Source organism: Falco rusticolus, chromosome 8, assembly GCF_015220075.1.
Source record: "Falco rusticolus isolate bFalRus1 chromosome 8, bFalRus1.pri, whole genome shotgun sequence".
In the NCBI taxonomy this organism is placed as follows: Eukaryota; Metazoa; Chordata; class Aves; order Falconiformes; family Falconidae; genus Falco; species Falco rusticolus.
The window spans coordinates 51,424,606-51,442,151 of NC_051194.1; the positions used below are offsets into that span (position 1 = coordinate 51,424,606).

General features: G+C 40.1%; 1 protein-coding gene and 1 long non-coding RNA gene across 2 annotated transcripts in view; one reads left to right on the plus strand and one right to left on the minus strand.

The window, feature by feature from the left end:
* CCNYL1 (cyclin Y like 1) overlaps positions 1–17,546 on the plus strand; it is a 34,312-nt gene that overhangs the window by 14,034 nt on the left and 2,732 nt on the right. The window contains exons 3-9 of the mRNA XM_037397551.1: positions 2,015–2,049; positions 3,698–3,798; positions 5,298–5,333; positions 6,031–6,082; positions 8,653–8,772; positions 10,844–11,010; positions 15,511–15,673. Of these exons, the coding sequence (XP_037253448.1) occupies positions 2,015–2,049; positions 3,698–3,798; positions 5,298–5,333; positions 6,031–6,082; positions 8,653–8,772; positions 10,844–11,010; positions 15,511–15,673 (674 nt within the window). The remainder of the gene's footprint in view (positions 1–2,014; positions 2,050–3,697; positions 3,799–5,297; positions 5,334–6,030; positions 6,083–8,652; positions 8,773–10,843; positions 11,011–15,510; positions 15,674–17,546) is intronic.
* LOC119152374 lies at positions 3,828–8,646 on the minus strand. The gene is made up of 2 exons (XR_005105758.1): positions 7,376–8,646; positions 3,828–4,884 (listed from the first exon to the last, which is right to left on the minus strand). It is a non-coding gene; the product is annotated as an uncharacterized LOC119152374 (long non-coding RNA).

Here is a 17,546-nt window from a genome sequence, read left to right on the forward strand (position 1 = left end):
ATTATACAGCTTGGGAACACTTAAATTGCTTCAATTCTTTCAAAGCATAGAAATTAATAATTTGCATGTTTACACAGAAATGCTCAAATACCAGGAGATTTCAGAGTCTGGATCCCAATAGTCTGAAGCAGCATGCCTTTCTTCACAAGTGTTAGTTCAAGCTTCAAGCAGTGGTGGGCTTTTTTTATGACCAAGGACTGTTTCAAATTAAATTAAAAAGTATTTTAAAAAAAAGTTAAAGGATGTTTCTTTGCAGATCCCTTGCTTACTTAATAAAGTCAATTGTGAACAATACTATAGCTTGTTAAAAAGTGGAGGCGTTTCCATATTGTACAAATAGAAAAGAATTCTGACAATGGTAAATTTTGAAGTTGCAACTAAAAAGGGTTTTCAGATATTCTTTTAAAAATGCTTCTGTTCCTTTTATAGTTGCTTCTTGTTGGAAGAAGTTTTTTCTTCGCTGTTTTTTCTAAAACAGTGTTGCACTTGAGATTGGATGTGTTGATGGAAAGCTGCCATGTGTCTTCTACCTTGGCATAGCTTTATCACGGAAAAGTAGAATTATTTTGACAGATCTGTCAGTTGCAGTCCTGCTATTCAGAGTCTTATGGCAAGAAGTAAAATTGTCAGTTGTATCAACTTTGCAATGCTCAGATGACCTGTGAGCAGTGGAAACAAGCACTAGCATGATTCTCCCAAAGCGATGATACCAAGGAAGTGTAAGTCTCTTTTGTTGATGCCTCCAAGGCCAGTCCTCAAACAGAGGATCTGACCTGCACATTTCAAACGCCTGTTAGGTGACCACTGCTGAAGTTGCAGTTAGTAAGTTGACATAGTTCTTGTGCATAGCTCATAGTGCAGCTTCGCTGTGCAGCCTTTCAGCCTTGCTGCAAGTAACATTCAAACTACATGGACATCCATCTTGGGGGTAGTATTGCTTTTAAAACATGATTTGGTATTCTTCAAATTTAATGTAATGTATACACCCGTGTTCATATGGAAGAATGGTCTGCTAGGTGACATAACAACTACTAAACTATTCTCTGAAGTTTGTATTAGCTGGATGAATTGATTTTTAGAGGGTGTTTTTATGGACAAGTCAGGCATAATAATTTATTTTTGAATTTCACTGGATCTTCTTTGGTTAACCCTCCATAGAACTAGTAGAATTAATATCTTTAAGTTCTTTTATTGATATATTATCAGGATGACAAGTTTTGATTTATGCAAAAAGACCAAAAAAAATGTGGATAATCTCTTCCAATTGTTAATTTTTCTAAATACATTAGAGACTGTGTCCTGCTAACAAGTGGTAATGTTCTGAAGTCAAAACTTTGGAGAAGTCACCTGTCCAGGCTGATCACGTTTGTACAGCTTTCTGCATGTATGCAACTCTCAGCTCTCCTCTAACAGCACTATTTTACTGCTACCCTTACAGCTGGAAGTTAAACCTTGCAACCTTTGTTGAAAGGCTGATGTAGTTTAAAATGATCAAACAACATGGTTGCAGCTATACGATAAATAGGCATGGCTTGTGCCAGCATCTTCTGCAGAAGGTAACAAGATACTTAATAGGAGGAGAGAGAACACATAGGTAGTGCTGGGAAGTGAGCTTCCTCCTTGTGTGTCTTTGGCAGGTTCAGTGTGTGATGTTTTTACTTCTGATTGCTAAGTGGTTGCTGTTGGATGTTGGACATTTGAACTATCTGAAATCATCCATTTTTTTGTGATGCACAGCATCTTTTAAAAGCTGAGATGTTTTCCCATTAGTGTGATGAGTAGAAGCAGTTCCTAAATGTGTATGTGGATAGTTGGAAGTAATATGTAGTTTACTAGCTTGATAAAACTCAGTGTTTTTTTTCCTCCAACTACTTTTCCAGACATCTAAAGTCAAATTTGAAACCTTTAATACTTATGTGCTTCAGAAGACTAGGTTAATAGAATGACTTTATTGAACATAAATTGGAATTGTATTTTAGAAAACTTCCAGTTCACGTTCTCTCCCTCTTTCTAGTGCGAGAGAAGAGGAAGAGTAACCACATCAATCACGTAAGTAAACAAATTCCTACTGTGCTATATAGATAATACAAGCATATTAGGACACAGACAAATTCAAGAGACAACTGTAGTAGTGCTAGGTGTATAGTCCTACACATGTTCCAAACCCTCCTTAGCAAAAAGCCCCTGAATTATCATTGCCTGTCTTTAAAAAAAAATAAACAGGCACAGTATGGCAGAGTATAGAATGGCTGATGTCAAAAAGCATAAGAATGGATTTTTTCTTGTAACAGTTTTGAGTTTTCAGAGCAGTAGAGGAGAAAACATAAGTCAATCTCACTACGTTTTTTTTTAAATAGAAATAAAACTGGCTTAACTTATCAGTGGAGATAAGTCTTAAATGACTTGCTGTTTGAGCATCACTGCAGGACTTACTGTAAGAAATGTATCCAGCATGAAAAGGGAATGATGAGCAAACAGCAGCAGCAGCATGAGAAACAAGTGATAGTCCATTAGTTTTACAATCTGAAAATACGCTCTAAGCTTCTTCTCCAAATATTAGTTGGTTTTGACCCCTCACTTAACAAAAAAAAAAATACAGAAAAGATGTAATGTCATTAATAAGTGGATAAAAAATCATTGATTAGTGAAGCTAAGAATGGAAGTTACTAATACAAAGCTTAAAAAATACTGTATAGTGAAGTGTCTACTGATAAGTTACTGGTAAGAGAATGATACTTCAAGTCTGTTGTATTTAGTATGATTATGGGGGGTGGTTCTTTTTTGCTCTTTCTTTTTCTTCACTTTTTCTTTCACTCACTCTATTCCAGCTTCAGTCTGCCAGCAGCAAGCTGAAGCATGATTGGATTATTTTTGCTGGCAAACTTCAGCTGGAATGGGAGATATTCCCGGGCAGCCATTGCATGGTGAAGGGTGCCAACACTGTCATATGGAAGACTTTCAAGTTTTTAGACAAGGCATTTAAAAAGATTCTGGCAAAAACTAATGAATCCTGAATTGCTTGATTAAAACTCTTCCCTCAATTATGATGTCCTAGCTCATCAAGTCTACAGGATTAGGAGAGATCATGGAACATACTGCTAGCTCTAAAGAGTAAAAGTAAGGATAATAGTAACACTTTTATTTCCAGATGCTAAACAATACATGGGAGAAATGAGCAACGTCAGGAAGAGGCTTCTTTTTTTCTGAAATATAACAAGACAAAACCCCAAATGCAAAATTTTCTCTGCAGGCAGTGATATTGAATAACCAGAAAATGTAAAGGTATAGGATGTAAAAGAAAGGACAAGATTATTATGGAGTCACAGTAATAAAGTACATCACAGAGAGGGAAGACTGAGACCTGAACTGGCAAGAACGGAATGGAAGAGAACTAAGCAAATCAGAGGACTTGCTGCTTTACCTGCAGCTATTTCTGCTGAAAATTACCTACCTAAAACCATCGCGTTGTATATTACAAGGGATGATTTATAAACTTATCGTACACAAAGGGTATCCTCAGGAACTTGATAGCTATAGGGCAGCTTACATAGCAGGAGCACTCATCTACAAAGACCTCCTCTGCAGTAACTACTTGAGTAAAGCCAGGATTCAGTGTGGTAAACCAAAACTTACAGAATCCCTCTTCTTTGAATTTTTTTCTGTTCTTCCCCTCCCCCCCCCCCCCTCCCCCCCAAAGGTTTCTCCTGGGCAGCTTACGAAAAAATACAGCTCCTGCTCAACAATATTTATAGATGACAGCACCGTCAGTCAACCCAACCTTAGAAGCACAATAAAGTGGTAAGAACCATTTGTCATCAACAAGAGGCTGAGCAGCATTGCAGGGTTTATTTGGGATTTTGTGGTGGTCTTGTCTGTTACAACACCAGTTACAGACTTGAATGGGAGGAGCACAGCACTGCTTATTCAGGGTGGTCGTGGAAGGGGTGTAGAGGTCTGGCTAATCATGACTGCAGAAGTGAGCTGCATTTTGGTTTTTTCCCATTACAGAGCTAATATAGTGTTGTAGCTCAAAGTAGTTGCCATTGTGCACTTGAGAATCTGAGGCAGCGAAGCGTGTCAGCATTTTGGGTTTAAAGATGTGTGTTGGGGTGGGGAGCTCAAAGGCTTCACACTGAAAGCCAAATCCAGAAACTCCATCTGGGAAAACTTGAAATGGACTTCGTATGGAGTTGCAGGAGAAGTTTGCAGGACTGGTTGCTGCTTGCAGTGGTATCAGTCTGCCCTCTAGTCGTGGATAACACATGTTGCTGGCTTGCGGTTTGGTTCTAGGCTTTCCACTTCGTCTTGTTATTTCAGGTAGGAGAGTTTGATAATTTTTTAGTTGTCTTGGTTCTCCAATGGAAATGGCTACTTGACCTGTTGTTCTGGGCACCACACAGACAGTTTTTTGCTTGTCGATGATACCAGCCGAGAACGGAGAAGAGAGTTTTACTGTGCTTGAAGGGAACGGAAGGCAAAGTAGCTTCAGGCCCAGAAGACTTTACTGCTTTAACAGTTTAGTAGAGTTTGGAAATGTCCAAGTTAACCTGTCGCTTTCAAATTTGGTTTCAAACAAAGGTATCTGGCATGTCCCTCCTTTTCTAGAGAAGAAAGAACCTAAAAGACAGTGCTTGTGCCATTTTGAAGTGGTGTACAGCTGGCAACAGATCAGAGCTTGCCTGTGATGAATTCCTGTAATGGCAGCGTTCCTGTTGTCACTGCCAGTAAAGGATCTGAAATTTGGCCATCGTAGATGAGTGTCAATATGAAATCTATTGCCTTACTTGACTGAGCGGAGACTGAGATCTGTTCTCCCCTTCTTGGATTATGCTAGTATAACATAATCTTCATTAATATTCTCTTTCTTTTTTTGGAAGACAGGTCCTAAATTAAGACAGCCAGAGATACAGAGTTAAAATAGCAGAATATCTACAACAGCGTATGTGACATCAAGTAGAACTTTTATTGTATTTTAGTTGTGAATAGTCCACATTTGCAATAAATGTCACCTAATTAGGCAATGAAAGTGTGAGTTTAAAATGCAGCATAACATTTATTTTGTGGCAAAAGTATCTGTACAATGATTGTCAAAGTAGTTTGGGTAGCAAATTTGCTTTGGCCAGTTTATCTTCAGGCAGGTAAACATTAGAAATGAGACAGAGTACTTGAGAATGTGAGAGGAAGCCAGTACGTAATGGATTCTGAACATCTTGCCCTGAACAACAGCTTTTGTAGTGGAAGAGTGTTCACAGAATATGCTTTATTAAGTCTTTCTTTTTATTCTTCTCTTTTTTTAGTGTAACATTAGCAATATTCTACCATATAAAGAACAGGTGAGTGAACTTTCTCTTCTTTCTGAAATATAACAACTTTCTTTTTGAGCCAAGGATATGATCTTGGTCACTTCAGTAACAGCTAGGATAACTTAAAGGAGCTGAAAAATCTGGAAGTTTATGCTGTATCTGCTTCCTCTTTGTACCCTCTCTGAAGATGATGTGGAAGGTCAGTAATACCACTGTCCAATGGCATGTGCTTCATTGAGAGCGAAGCATAAAAATTCAAAAGAGGGAGTAAGGAAAATACACTTAACTCATCGCAAGTCAGCCTTTGGACTTTGTTTAGCTTTACCTGAATACAGAGGAACAGATTATTTTTGATGGTTGAAGGAACACTCTGTCCCATGTACAAATAACCCTTGCCATGACAGCTAGTTGCAGCATATGCTTCAAAATTACAGTTGCCTTTTTGAAATAAACGCTATTAATGAGATGGTTTCACATTTTAAGGGAGAACTGTACTAAGCATAATATGAGAACATGGATAGCTATTATTGGTTTAGCTTTAATACTCAGTTGTAAGATCTCATCATTAAATGCTTTGGGAAAATACAATATAACTTCATACCATATTCTAGGAAAAGCTGAACTATAAAATATGTGCTTTTATTCTTTTTAATGAATAGTACTTTTTAGTGGAGCACAGCATTAGCAACTAACTCCTTTTGCTAAACCAGAGAATTTTACTTTGTAGAGATTCCGACAGATCATTGGATATTTTTGATGAAAAATCTCATCCTCTCACAGTAAGTGTAACTTTTTGATTCTCTGAATTGAAGAGAGTTTAACATCTTGGTTTGTATTGTATAAATCATAAAAATATCTTAGCAGCAGGTCACAAGAAAATTGATTTTAAATTGTATCTTACATATAACATACAGTGTAAACGGTCTCCTCTGGACTTTCGCTATCAGCTAGATCGTGAACAGAACCCAGTCTTTCTGCATGTTGCAAAGTATGTTTGGTTTTCTATGCTTTGAATCCAAATAGAAAGCAAGCATGTGCTGATCCTTGCATATTTCATATCTGAACTTTGTCTGTCTTCCCCTCTTTAACATTACCTTAAAAGTCTTTCCTATTTATTTAGGAAAACATAGTTAGTAGGTATGTGCCTAACCTTTTCAATGGCTACAAACAGGAGAACATAATACATGAAGTGTCACACAAAGCACGAGACAGTGTGTTTGGTCTTTTAAAAAAACCTGAAAAGCACATTTTAAAGCCGATGTGCTTAATGCTGCTTGCAGTAACAGCTAGGAGTTTTCAGCATGTGATTGTAACATGACTGTCCTGGTACATCTTTTTAGGCAAAGGCAAGCTCAGGAGTGGAGTGTGTGCTTTTTATGTCCAGTTTGAGCTTAATGACTGTCCTACAGAATCACTCCCTTCGTTTTTCATTTGAAATGTGTTACTTTTCATTTGAAGTAAATTTAGCAAAGCTCTAGTGGCTTTAAAAGTTGAGTTTGCTCTGGGACTTACCTGAGTGAATGCAGCTTCATCTGTCTTGCAGATTTGGCTTGTTAATAAACAGTTTTTAATAAACAATTAAATATTTTAAGGTTTTTTTAGAGTTTCATCCCTAAACGTGACCCATTGTGCTACTTTTTTTTGTACACTTGAATAAATACAATCCTTTAGTCCATAAAAATAATGAACTTCAGGAGAAGAGCTATACAGAAGATTTCTTGTATGGATGATGGCACTTCAGTTTTGGACCAGACTTTTCTGCTGATTTAACTACCTGAATCAGTTGTTTTACACTGAAAATGATTTATGTAAGATGAATTCCACTTCATCAGACAATTTCTTTTCTTTATTTGGCAACCTGACATCTTTTGATCCTTTCATATAGCCTACCTCCTAGTTAATGTGTATGAATGGAGGAGAATCATTGTGCCCTTTAGGGAACACTTAAAGGTTTCTTCTGTTTTACTGCAGTATACAGACAGAAATACACTAATGGCTGTATGTCATACTTCTGAGTGGAAAGACACAAATGGCTTGTTAGTATCAATAGCAGTGGGGTTTTGGCTAGGTACCTACTGTTCCTTGATAAAGGTTAATTTGCTGGAAGAGGTCTCTGAACACCTTGTCTTCTAAAGATTCAGTCACAAGGAGTCCAAATCCAGGCTCTACTGACCCTAACAGCAGAAGTAACAAACTTAGTTAGCAGCACTGCAGGCTCAGTCATACGTACCAGTCTCAGTCCTTTCCTCCTCAGTTCCAGTGAGCAGAAATGTACTTCCAGATGTGCTTTTGTACTGCTCGTACTGCAGGAATTACACAAGGGGAGTCCTGCTCATGTTACTCTTAATGTTGCCTGCCCACCTGGAAGAGGTAACCTCCACTGGCTGTGTGGAGAATACAGAGTTCACTTCCCCTTCATTGTACTTGACACGGCCACCTGGCTGCTTTAAGCTACAGGACCACATGAAAATGCTTGCTGCTTTGCTTCCCTTATGACTGCTTCGTTAATGCCAAGCAGCTATGCTGTTCTCATCTGGTATCTTTACTGTACTATAGGTCTAGCTTGGACTGTGGACAGAAACCTATTCAATATCGGTCTTGCAGAACCAGTGTGTAAAGTTGGAACTCATCCCTCCAGGAAGAGTGCTGAATATCAGAATGTCTTGGGGGGCCATGGTCAGAATTTTCAAATGCTTATTTTAGGATTTCTTTTACAGACTGTTTATTTCTAAGCTTTTCTTCTCCCTTGTGTCTAGAAATAGTTAGCATCCTGCCAAACTTAAATCTAGTTGTTCGTTAGCTTTTTTGTCTTTCTGGAATCTCTCAAGAACAAGTCCTATGAGGCCAGTGTAACGTAAGTTACCTTCCAGTTCTACCCGTGACAGAATTACTGACATGAGTTTTTCAGCTCTTCCTCAGCTGGAAGGGGAATCTCGTGAAGTCTCTTAATTTTCCCTTTTGAAAAGCCAGTGTTTCTCTGATCTGTATGTATCTGATTTTTCTTGTAGGGAGAAACCTTTTTTTAAAATCTCTTTTAGTCTATAAAATGTTCCGTGGACAACAGTTAGCACCTGTAATAATGATGGTAGTTCATGCTCTTTCCCGTTAGCCTTACAGATCCAACAGTGTTCAAAACAAAGATACCAGTTAAGCTATTGCGTTTGTTTGGAATATTCGTAATTTTGCAAGGCTGCTTCCTTCTTTCAGTATGTAATTTTGTTCTGTCTCTGTGACAGGGAAGGGTTGTATGCACTTCTGCTCGGTGAGAAGAAACAACCATGTGTGGCTGTTCTTTAAAGTCTGTATTAAGTAAGACAGATTTTCAGTAATTCAAAGAACTTTCTTTCAGCGGGAGGAAGTTCCAGATGACTACTACAAGCATGACCCTGATCACAAGCACATCTACCGGTTTGTTCGGACGCTCTTCAGTGCTGCACAACTGACAGCTGAATGTGCAATAGTGACACTGGTAAGAGATGGCCTGATTACTGAAACTTCAGCTTTCAAAATTTTTTTCCCTTTTTTTTCCCCTTCCCTCAATGAATGAACTGGGCTGAATTGACATTAAAATAGTTACAGTATCTCATTAAACCTTGTTAATAATGAAGACCCTGTACAAGTGAGTTCATTAGAGAAGATTTCTAAGTAGTCACTAAGTGGATAACTGAAAAGGAACTTACCTTTTCTACATATGAATATGTAATGCTTAATTAGATAATTATCAGTCAAACACTCTTTGTTTCATAATATGTAACTCTCTGAAGAAGTTTGAGAAAGGCAGAACAGCCGGATGCTGTAAACAGTGGGGTATAATAAGATCGGACATGAAGACATCTTCCATTTCAGTTGTGTGGAGGGGAAAGTGGGAAGTTTTGGGTTCACATTAGCCAGAACAGTGCAAGTAACACCGCCTAAGTGGTTGAGAGGATCAATACTGTAGGAACTCCAGGAGATGAACTTTCTCACTATTATGTTCTCCAATCATTGCTGCCTTTCTATGAAACTTTTATTAAACCAAAGAGGCTACAACTTTTCCCCAGGTGACATGGAACATTATGTATTTGGAACAGAAGAACAACAGTAAGAAAATAATCTCATTACAGTTTGTTGTTTGATTTCAGAAAGCAAGATGGATATAAAAAAGTGATGATGATACCATGTGCACACACACATATATGCATATGTATATGTACAGGAAAGGAAAGAAAACCCACAACCGATATAACTGCGCCATTAGACAATCTTTTAAACTGCACTTTGTTGCATACTAGATTTCAGTCTTCGTTGTGGCTTCTTGCTGAAAAACAGTTTGAAAGGAATACAGAAGAGAACTCTCACCAAAAGACAATGTGGTAATTAAGCAAACTGAGCTTGAAAGACTCTCTTTAATAAGGAAATAATTAAAAAGGCCAGATAGTTAGAGCTGTTGAAACTCTGCAAGTAGTTTGAGGTTTTTGCTTTTCCAAAGACATGCAGGTAATTTTGACAGACAAAGATGATCGCTAACCCTGGGCGATCCTAGTCGCTGAAGTAGTTAAAAAAAAGAGAGGTTTTTAAGCGGATTTTACCACTAGATGGCTCTGTTATAATAGGAACACCTTCAGTCTGCTTGACGGCTACAAGCACAGGATGGGAAGAAAATGTGGGGAGACCCTAGTAATAAAGACGTGATCCTGCCCTTAGACCTGTACAATGGCTTCCTGCACCCACTAGTTTCTGAGGTTTCATTAGGACCTTGGACTTAATTGAGGGACTAGAACATTAAAAACAATCTATATTCAAATTTGAAAGTGCAGCTTACTTCGTATGTGAATTATTATAGGAGTGTGAAATAGAAAACTTTTAAGGAAGAGACCGATTCAACATCTTTGGGCTGCTTGGAGATTACATGGGAGAAATGAGTAAAAGACCAAGACACGCTTTGGACAAGGGTATCTCACTATCTCAGCAGCTGGTGATGTAGGTAAAAGCAGAGGATGACACTGCTGTAGGTGAAGGACTGAAGTCTGTTCACAGAGTGAAGCAGAAATAGCAGTATAACGCCTTTCACTGTGGAAAGATAGCAATTAACACATCTTTGTCCTGTGAGTAGAGATCACATTGCAGGTGATGTGCAGGAAGTGCTGAACGCTTCCTGTTAGGCTACAAGTGCTGAACCCTAACGGTGATGAAAGGCTCGCATGATGCTGAGTGATGTGCTGTCCCAGACAAGCCCTCATGAGAACCTGTCAGTGACTGCCTGGACTCGTTGATGGAAAGAACTCTAGCAGTGTCTCCCTGAAACAGCAGTGCTCGCTGCTCAAAACTGATTCTCCAGTGTCTTTATTGTATACCTTGGTGTTACAGGTCTTGTGCTGGAACCTGTAACTCCTGACAGCTTGGATTCTAAAGCATAAACAGTAATCACCAATACTTACTTTGACACACTTAGCGGTAATGGGATAAAACAGTCATATTGGAATGGCAGGCTTGCTGCTCAGAACTTGGCTCCTGGTCTTAATTACACATATAAAATTGGTTTGGTTTTTTTCTTTTTGTAGGTTTATTTGGAAAGGCTTTTAACCTATGCAGAGATTGACATATGCCCTAGTAACTGGAAGAGGATAGTCCTAGGAGCTATTCTGCTGGCTTCTAAAGTCTGGGATGATCAGGCTGTGTGGAATGTGGATTATTGCCAAATACTGAAGGACATTACTGTTGAGGACATGTAAGTTGCATGGTTTGGCTAATCTACAGTGGTGGGGTGTGTTTTGTGTGGTGTCTTTTTTTGTTTGTTTGGATTTTTTTGTTTGGTTTGTTTTTTGGAACAGCAGTCTTTGTGATCACACTGACAAAATGTCTGTCTGGTGCGATGGTATATGTATATGATGTATATCTGGTGTCCAGCCTCGTTCTGTTTTTTAACCTAGGAAACTTTGGATAATCCTACTTTGAGACAAATCTGTATTAATATGTCTAATGACTTGGGTGAGTAACTTCAAAGTTAGTTTTCTTTACTTTCTTTCCCCCAGTGATGAACCATGGGACTGGCTTCTTGTTTCCATTAACTTTTTGATTTGGTGTAACGCAAGTGCCCAATTTATAGTCTTATCAAAAGTCTTTTTGGGAAGAAAAAAACCAAGTGAACTAAATTTGTTCCCTACCTTTTCTGGTTTAGAATTTGAAAAATTGCAAGGTAAGCTGTAACTTGTGACTTATGTGTCTGCATTTGTATCCGCTTAAGGCCTAAATATATCCCAAGGTTTGAATTCCTAGCCACTGCGGCTGGCAGACAGGCGGTGTTTGTGTTGGTACCTGTGGTTGCATGTGTTACATCCAGCTGCTGCTACAGCTCATCCTCTTTGGGTGAATTCTTAGACTTGTCTACAGTGCTGAGAACAAACTCCTCCATTTTACTACTGCTTGTTTCTGTAAGGCTGTTCCTTGTACCTAGTCTTGTCTCAGATGTAGATTTTAGTTTTTCAGAAGTTCTTTGAATCTGCTGTTTTTTTCTTGGTGCACTCAGCTTTAAGCCCTGCAGTTTCGGAGGATGTTCATCCTTGTGGCTCCAGGCTCGTACTACAGGCTGGAGGCGTGTTTATGTGGAGTGGATTTGGCCCATTAGACTTTCTGTTAAATTCCTTCTTGCAAAGTTCTATCATCTCCAACAGCTTTGAGATGTCAACGTTATTGTTTTAATTCTATTTGCTAGCTTGTCCCCCTATTTCTCTTATTATCACAGCGGTAGAAATGCCAGAAGGCTAGCTTAATACCAAGCCAGGTTTTCTGGCCTTAATAAGCTTCATGACGTGTTTTGTGTGTGTTTGAGTTTTATCATGCTGCTGTGCAGTAACCATCAGTCCTAGTAGTGGAGCAGACTGAGGTGGCAGAGGTTTGCACGCAGCACTGAGAGGCTACCCGTGTAGAGACTCTGTTCTTGCCCCCAGCGCTCTTCCCTGGATTCAGCCTAAAGCTAATGTTTAAAATACAGTAAGTAATTATTTATCTGGGACTCTTTAGGAGGAGGAATGTCCAGTTTTCTTCCTTCTAGGTGGGGGTTGGAATTTCTGAAGATGGGGGAGTTGTCTGCCCCAAACCAGTTTTTGTTACAAAAGTTATGTCACACCACAAACAGCAAACATAGTACCGTGTTTCATACACACCCCTTGCCTGGGAGTTCTTTGTCTCCAAATGCAGGGCTGTGCCAGCTCTGCTTTCAGGAAAGCATAATTAGTGATTTTATACAATGTACATCTTCACTCAGCCTGGCTCAGAGTGCTCATCTCTCTGAGGAACATACTTGAGGCATAACTATGAGATGGCTGAAGTGGGGTCAGCAATGCTAGGAGTGCTGGAGTGTACATCTTGCTCTTTTTGATGTCTCCTCTTCTAGCCCTATTTGGGACAAATCAAATTGATAGCACTGAAAGTATCCGTAACAAGCAGGATGTTTATTCTGTATTGCCAGTGCTGGGTCTCCTGAAGCTGTCAGTACTTAGATTTTCAAAGCAGTGATGGTGGTAAGGAAAATAGACTGAATTTAGGCTTATTTTTCCCTCCAATTTGAAGACGGGATATTTGTAATCCTATCTCATTTGAAATGACTTCGACTTTTGAATTTAGGTATGGGCAGAAGTTGTACAACCCCTTTCTGACAGTGGCCCGGGGCTGTCCTCCCAGGCCCTGCAGTGCTGCATTTGGGCAGACCTCGCTGCTCCTGGGCTGGGTAACATCACCATGATCAGGACCTTGGAAAACTGCTTAAAAGACTCAGCAAAACTGAGGTTTCTGTTTTTAAGTCTACTTTCAATTAATAGTTGGTACTACAGTTAATTGTCAGCCTTAGTAGTTTCAGTAGTTTTTTAAACTAGTCATTTGATGGTATTAGAATACAGGTGTTACTGCGAGGAAACAACTGGCAAAGGATTTCAGGCATGTCTGCATTCTAGTGCTGGGGACTTTGCAACACTGCCAAAAAATCCACCCCAAACCCCAGCAGCTTCCCAGCTGAAGATTGCTCGGCAGGGCTGTACTGGGTATCGCTCCCTGGGCGGGCCATTCCTGTGCAGTAAAGGCTTGTCCACAAGGACTGGTGGCACGTTTTGTTTGTGAACTTCCTGTGAATTTTCCTCCTGGCTCTACATACCTGGAATGCTCTTGCTAACCTGATGGATACTCTTGTTGAGCCACTGCAAACCAAGCATAAGAGTTACACCACGCTGGAACTGGCAAAAGGTTTTCTGTCTGGTTTAGTTCACCCAGTTTGCAAATCTGTGTGTGTGTGTACGTGTACGAGCCAGACACCTCTCCAGAAGGCAGGGTAGGTGCACCTCGTCCCCACCAAACACGCTGTCCTTACTGCTCAAAGACACTTGCTTGGCAGCGCCACCTCACAGCTCTGTGAGCGGTGCGAGCCGTGCGGTTCTCACAGAAACTGCCAGTGGGTTAAAGTTTGTTAAAGGATACGCGATCCAGGCCTTGTCACTAGCAGATGAGTTCATTTGCCTTAGCTTCTTCCTACTCAACACAGGTTAAAGTGTTCGTCTTGTTTTTTTCTATCACAAGCCCTTTCTTATTTGACCAAAGCAAAGGCGGGTTTTTTTACTGAAAGGGGGTTTTGTTTTGGCTTTTGGGGGGTGTCTGGTTTTGTTTTACTTATTTCTAATGGGGAAAAAATCAAAGGAAATTAAATTGGTATTTGGGAGTCATCCTTTGTCAAAACTTGCTTGTTTTGATGAGAGTGAATCCATAATCACTGAAAAATTAACTGTGCAGCTGCTAATCTTGCTATGATTGCTTGTAAGGGGACACATGCTGTTAGTTCTTTTGGCTACCTATATTTGTAAATAAGGCACAGAAAACACACAGGCATTATCCTTTCCCAGGTTTTAAACCACCGTTAATAGACTTGTTAATCCAATGAAGAATTGTATTTTTACAGAATTAAAATGTATTAGCCTAGTGAGTACAAAAGGGGCAGTGAAGAGCATTTATTCACAGGGTAAATCAAGCTCTGATCAGCTGATCATCAAAACATTATCTGATTTACATTTCTATAGGCTTATGACCATATGAACAGGAAATTAATTTTGGCACTAGGTTCAATGACACTCAAGTCCACTATGCTAGAAAGAAGCACAAAGCTGCTATTCATACTGAGACCTGCCATCCAACACAGGATACAACCTAGATGATTCCTTGATTTATATCCCACCACCACCACCCCCTGATAGGTAAAACATCAATTTCAAAAGCCCCCCAAAAGCAAGAACAGCCTTGGTACTGAATTTGTGCAGCTTGCTTTCTGGTGTATTCACACTTGGCCCATACAGCTGCTCAGTTCTGTTGAGACAAGTCAGCTACCGGTAGGAACAATCGTTGAGTTAGTGTTGAACTGAATTGCTTGGTTTGGGTACCACCAGTTTATTTTAGGTTAATTTGTAAAGCATTGTTTGTCCTCTGTAGAACATCTCTGATTTAGCTGACCATGGTACAGTAGCTGAAGCAGCCTTTTTCATGTCACAGTGCTCTCCTTACTCTCCTCCAAACGTTTTGCCCGGTGAAATTAGACGAGCGAGTAAAAACTGGACAGCGCCCTTTGACATAGTACTTTGTTATCCTGCCTAATGCTATTGAGGAGAGAATTCCATCTCCCACCTAATGCTGCTTATTTATTTATTTATTGGAGATGAATCCATGTTGCTTCAAGAGGCTTTTTTCTGTGAGATAATAGCAGCAGCTCTTCATAGATCCATTTGTTGCCGTGGTGATCTGCCTACTCCTTTTGTTAGTCCGCCTCTACTTCAATAAACCCCCTTCCTGTTATCAGCCCGGTGAAAATGTCTGCAAGTTCTTCAGAGCTAATAAACAGCATACATCATTCCTTTCATCTGATCACTATAGTGTGGGGCCGTACAGAGTGAGAACGGCGCATGAATTGTACAGCTGCACTAATGGAACTCTGAAGAATGAACCTCCCCGGTCGGCCCGGCGAGTGCGCGGCAGGGCGTGCTACCGTCCCCTCCGAGCTGGAGGTGCCAGGACTCAAAAGCTGCACCTTGTTTTGAGCACTGGCGAAGGACCCGTCTCTCAAACCCAGTAATACAGAGCTCTGGATGACTGTTTCCAAGTTGCTGCTTTTAAAAACAGGCTTAAGGTCTCTTCAGTGCTTTCAGCCAGCTAAAACAATCTTTTTTTTCCTTTGTCTTCTGCCCCTTATGCCTCCTAGGAACGAGATGGAAAGACACTTCTTGGAGCTACTGCAGTTTAATATCAATGTTCCTGCCAGTGTTTACGCCAAATACTACTTCGATCTTCGCTCCCTAGCAGATGACAATAACCTGAGCTTTCTGCTGGAGCCTCTCAGTAAAGAGAGAGCACAGAAACTGGAGGTAATGGTCTGAGACTGGCTGAGCAGGGGACTGTGCCTGTACCTGTAGTAAGAGCATCTGTTGCTAATCATGTTAAGTGGTGGTTAGGAAAACTAAAAAGCTTTTAGATTAGTGTATTATGGGGTAATTTAACCCCTTTATAACTACAGTTAGCACTTCTAAAACCATGCCTAGGCTAAGCTAGTATTCCAAGGAAAGGAAGGGACAGAGATTACGGAAGTCTAACAGATCACAAAATAAAATGGAAGTTATTTTGGGAACTGTAGCTCAGCTAGGCTGCTTAAGATTGAAAGGATTAGTGTCATATGTAATGGATTGTCTGTCCTTCCCTGGCCACAGTCTGTATTCCAAGCACCTAGAGACAGTCACACTTGGACCTTTCTAAATACTACCAGCTGAAGGTTTCCCACTGCATCCCACCGCACAGCTGCTTTCAGATTTGGGGGAAGCACTCTTACTGCTGTCATGGTGTAACAAACCATTTGTCTGGGGACAGCTGCAGCAATAGTAATGTTTCTTTTCACAACTCTTAGAACCTCACCTTCCCAGAGAAACGCTGCTTTAAGATAAACTTCTGGTATAGCCGCTTCTTAGGAGTCCTTTAGAATGCCCAGATGAGTGTAAATACAGATTACTGGCCCTTTCTGCTCAATAGGAGAGCAGCCCCCCTGTGAGTCCCTGCAGCCGCCTCTGGTATGAAGGCTCGTTTTAAAATAACTCGGAACTTTTGTGGAGTCGGTCTTCCTAGTTGCTGGAGATACATAAGACATTTTGAAAAATACCTAAATTACCTGGGTTCCCAGGCAAAACTTCTTGTTGGCTCAATGCAACCTTTCATCTGTCCAGGTTTAATTGATGACTCTGCATGTTGTTTTGTTGACCTTTCAACAAAGGCATTACTGCAGGCCCTGTGTACACCGGTACCGTAGCGCCTTTCAGAGAGCGTGTGCTACGGTATCCTTGGCTTATAGTGTTCTGTTGCCCATCCCCAATAATTCTGCCAAGTGCCAGGGTGGGGTTTTCTATTTCATCCCAGAAGTGGCTGAACTTTGGGAATAAGTGGGATCCTTCCTGGTCCTTTGGAATGACAGGTATGATACGCGTATGAATTCCACTATTTAAAGTTAAGCAATGCAACTTTTCTGCTTTGTCTCACCCTTGTTACTTGCACTTTAGCCTAATACTGTCACTAATTGTAAATGTGGTTGTAGGGCAGTTCATATTCCACAGGAAATTGTTTACTGAACTGCTCAGTGCCCTGGCATAAGTAGATGATTTACAGGTTGTGAGCCTGGTTTGTTTGTTCTTTGCTAGTATTTGGGGGCTTGGTATTTAAAACCAGAGTAATTTTCAGTACAGTATGTGATTTGCCATAATGCACTTACTAATGCATGTATATAGGACATTTTGGATTTAATTCTAAAACATGATAAATATTTAAACCATTCGCTAAAATATTTAATTCTACGTTTTGGTTAGAAGCACATGGAGCAGTTGACAGGAGCCTGTATGAAGCAGCAAATTAGTATTCCAGGGACTGAAAACTGATTTACACCATATGGGTGACTGGGGCTAAATATGTCAACACAGGTTGCTTTATGATTGATGTGCTAGTGTTAAAACAGGATGGAGAGTCTGTCTGGTCTTGCACCAGGAGCTCATGCAGCCAGTGTCTCAAAGAATGCCACTTTTGAGCCAAATGCATGCTTCCAGAAGGTCGGCAGAAATAAATGTAAATAATTATTTTAAAATACACTTAGAAGTTTATTCATGCTCAGAGTGTTTTTCACCTTTTGAACTTCCAGAACACTGGGCTGTGCTGAATGGGTGCTGCCTTAAAGGGAAGGTGTAGGCTTGTAGCTGAGCGCAGGAC